The following is a 3,609-nucleotide window of genomic DNA, read 5'->3' on the forward strand; positions in this document are numbered from 1 at the left end:
CTGACTGTTAACAGGCTGTTTACTGACTGTTGGTACATTCAGGTACATTCAGATTTGTTCTGAGCAGTTTCATGCAGGAACTAATCTTGAGTAACCGGGTCATGATTTCTGGAAAGAGACATTGCTATTGCCCAAGCCGAGCGCCATTGAGTCCCATTATATTCACACAATCAGAATCAGAATCAGAAATACTTTATTGATCCCCGAAGGGAAACTCTTTTCAATGCAGACATCTCTACGGCCGATGTCTCCAAAACTCAGCAACTCACACCAAAACAATCTAGATGGATAAACAGCATTACAGGTAGGAGGAAAAATATGTATTTTGGTTTTGGGGTGAACTGTGAACATCTGTTCACTTTTATTGATCCAGTTTCTCTGCTGCAGTTAATCTGTGTTCTGTAACTTCACTGCTGTGATCAGTTCATCCTACATCTAACTGAACTTTCTCTAAGCTGAAGGTCATCGCTGATCAAAGTATTAATCACTCAGTCGGCTGTCTGACTGTGCAATCAGCAGGCTGCTGGGACCTCCTCCTCTTCTTCCTCCTCCTCTGGTCCCTCAGACCTCAGATTCAGTCTGAATGAACAGCTCAAAGCGAACACATCTTCATCAACAGCAAACTAATTCAGCAGCAGTCGATCAGAGCTCAACAGGCGCTGCTCAGTGAGCTGCTGTTGGTTGCCGTGACAATGGTCAGCGCCGTCCTGAGGATGATGGGAAACCTTTCTGTGTTGACTCGTCCAAAAGAAATCCTGAAGGAGACAAAGAAGACGATCTACAGCAAACCTCCCAGAAACAAGATCGGAGCCGCAGTGAGTCTGAAAATACTAATGAACTAACTAACAGACAGACTGACGGACACGAGGTCAGAGCTGCCGTGATTCAAACAAAGAAAAAAGATAGAATCTGGTTTCAGTCCGGTGACAGATCTGTATCGCAGTAACAGCACTGTAAAATCTTCTGCAGAGACTTTAGAATGAGTTTCATGTGTTCATATTTCTGTACATTTCTGTAAAACTCTGGCAGTGCAATTTTAAATAATGTGAACTGCCGGAGATAAATGGATGAAAGATGTTATCTGATGTGTTTTTCTATGATCAAAGGAGTTAACTGATTAAATGTTATCAGTCGTATTCAGAGTCTAAACACGCTTAGACTTTAACAACAGCATCTTTAGTTTGTTCAGTGCAGTTTGTCAACACGACAATCATCATGTGTCATTTCTCTTCTCAGCTGATTGTCATAAAAAAGTTTCCAGCTTCATTAAACTGAAGAACTCGTACATTTTTAAATCAACTTTGATATTTTATTGGTTTTGTTATGAAATTATCACTTTTTATGTCTCGTGCATCCGTCTGCCACAAGGTGCTACATCAGGTCCGAAGCCACACAGTAGTTATGATTCGTCTGAATACAGAGAAACTGAAGAACAAGTTTATTATTTTTATTTTCAGTCACATTTTACATTTATCATTAACATACAGAATGACAGCCGGAGGACACGAATACACATTTTACAATTATTAGTTTTTTTTATAAATAAAGAAAAATAAATCATAATAAACGGAGTCTGTTTCCTTCAGTCTGCCAGAGGGAACCAGTTAAACTGTCTGTAAAGACTAAAGACTACATTAAAGAGTAATGGGAGATCAAAGACTAGATGAAAGACTAGAGAGAGAGGGGTTCAGGTCTGTCAGGACTCTTGATCGACCTTATTTGAGGAGCTCAGACTCACCAAATCATTTCTTTCTTTTAAATCATGACTTAAAACTAAAGACTACATTAAAAACCAGATTTAAGACTAGATATATAATATATAGTGTATTTGCTGCACATTATTGTTTTCATTGTCTTGATCCTGATGATGTCGTGGTGTTTCAGACCGAGTTCTGCTCTGATTGATTGTTTTTTGTCTCCGACAGCAAAGTTTCTTCGTCATGTCGGTGTTTGCAGTGGCCATGTTGACTCCAGCTGCCTGGATCCTTCATCACCTGCCAGAGTACCGGCAGAGATCAAAACAGAGTCCCAGAGACTGATCATCTTCATCTTCATCATCACTTGCCAGATGCCTGAGTCTCAATTCAACTTTATTTATATAACCAAACATCACAAATCACAAATTTCTCTCAACGGGCTTCCCATCCTGTACGGCATCAGACATCCTTTATACTTAGACCCAGAGACTGAACTTCATCATCTTCATCTTCAGCCCTGATCACCTGCCAGAGGACATGACAGAGTCCAAAGACCTGAACATCATCTTCATCCTCCCCCTCCTCTTCCTCACCACAAACAGCTGGAGGAAGTTCACTAATCAATATATTATATTAGAACTTTAATCAATAAATGTTTCAGATAAATATTTCACATTTAATCATCAATATTAAAGTTGAATCAAATAAAATTATTTAATGTTGAAATCCGGTTTTACAAAATAAGTTTGAACACATTTCAGTTTTAATGAGACTGAAGCTTCTTCTATTATCACGTAATAAATATTTATTATGACATCAGAAATTTTCATTATGGCACCTGTAGAAGAGAGCTGTCATTTCAAAATAAGAGCAGCATGTCTCTCTCCTCATGGGCCTTTATTTTGTTAAAAAACATTTCCACCATGTTGAGCTGGGCGTTCGCTTCTTTCTGCTTCTCGCTGGTTAAAAACAGTAAAAACAAAGTTGTTCTGATTTTTGTACAAACAGGAAGTGTTTGTGTGTTTGAAGACCAAATAAAGCTCCAGTTTGTGTTTGAGCAGGAAACGTCTGTTTGTTTACTTTGTTCTGCTGGATTTACAGAGTTAATCATTTCCTGTTTAAGAACATCAGTTCCCACAGAGACGACGGGATTAAACCTGAAACAGGAAGGAAGGCAGACATCTTCATCATCATAAGTTTAACAACATTAACAAACTTCAACATGTAAAACATGAATTTTTAAAGTGAATTCAGTTTATTTTAATAGAATCACCTGAAAGAAAAGTGATTTAATGAAGCGCTCACCTCCATCCAACTTCAGTTGAATCCTTTTCCAGTTTAATACTAAATTTATAAGTAAACAACAACAGTAATGATGCATCACTGTAGAAAACTTCAACTTTGTTTAAACAGAAAAACTTAACACTATTGTGAAAAAGAGATTATAATGTGACTACCTGAATCCCAGATGTGTGCTCAGCATAGGCTGAATACAAAGTATTAATAAAGTTAAAGTTTATATACACACACACATGACATATGTGGAGCACTACTACTACCACTACTAAACAAACTTAAAGAGGTTTATGGCTGAAAGAGTTTGTGAATCACTGTTAAATGTAATATTGTTAAATAAAATATTAATCTTACTGAAATAATCCAAAACCTTACAATAACCTCTGAGGTTTATCATCATATTTTAGTTTTATTTCAGATAAATCTAGTAAAAGATTCAACTGAAAACAAATAGAAAATAAAAATTGACTAAAAGTAAAGAGAAACTCAAACAGAGCTGAAACAGAAAAATGTAGTTTTAGTTAAGCAAAAAGACAGTAGTAAAGACAAAGAAATAAGGAAAGAATTGAAGGAAAGAAATTAATAAATAACTTCTGTTTTTACTGTTTTAGGGTTA

General features: G+C 36.6%; 1 protein-coding gene across 1 annotated transcript; it reads left to right on the forward strand.

Moving 5' to 3' along the window:
• Nucleotides 1–561: 561 nt before the first annotated feature.
• Nucleotides 562–2,757, forward strand: LOC122863514 (cytochrome c oxidase subunit 8A, mitochondrial-like). Its single transcript, XM_044170090.1, has 2 exons — nucleotides 562–815; nucleotides 1,926–2,757. Exons 1-2 carry the CDS (start codon nucleotides 693–695, stop codon nucleotides 2,037–2,039), a joined length of 237 nt encoding a protein of 78 aa, XP_044026025.1. The 5' UTR covers nucleotides 562–692; the 3' UTR covers nucleotides 2,040–2,757.
• Nucleotides 2,758–3,609: the final 852 nt, after the last annotated feature.

Source organism: Siniperca chuatsi, linkage group LG16, assembly GCF_020085105.1.
Source record: "Siniperca chuatsi isolate FFG_IHB_CAS linkage group LG16, ASM2008510v1, whole genome shotgun sequence".
Lineage (NCBI taxonomy): Eukaryota > Metazoa > Chordata > Actinopteri > Centrarchiformes > Sinipercidae > Siniperca > Siniperca chuatsi.

Bases quoted from the DNA above. Each gene is read 5' to 3' on its own strand.
- LOC122863514 (XM_044170090.1), top strand. From the start codon at position 693: ATGGTCAGCGCCGTCCTGAGGATGATGGGAAACCTTTCTGTGTTGACT. The intron at 816-1,925 runs GTGAGTCTGAAA...TGTCTCCGACAG, and splicing joins GAAACAAGATCGGAGCCGCA to CAAAGTTTCTTCGTCATGTC.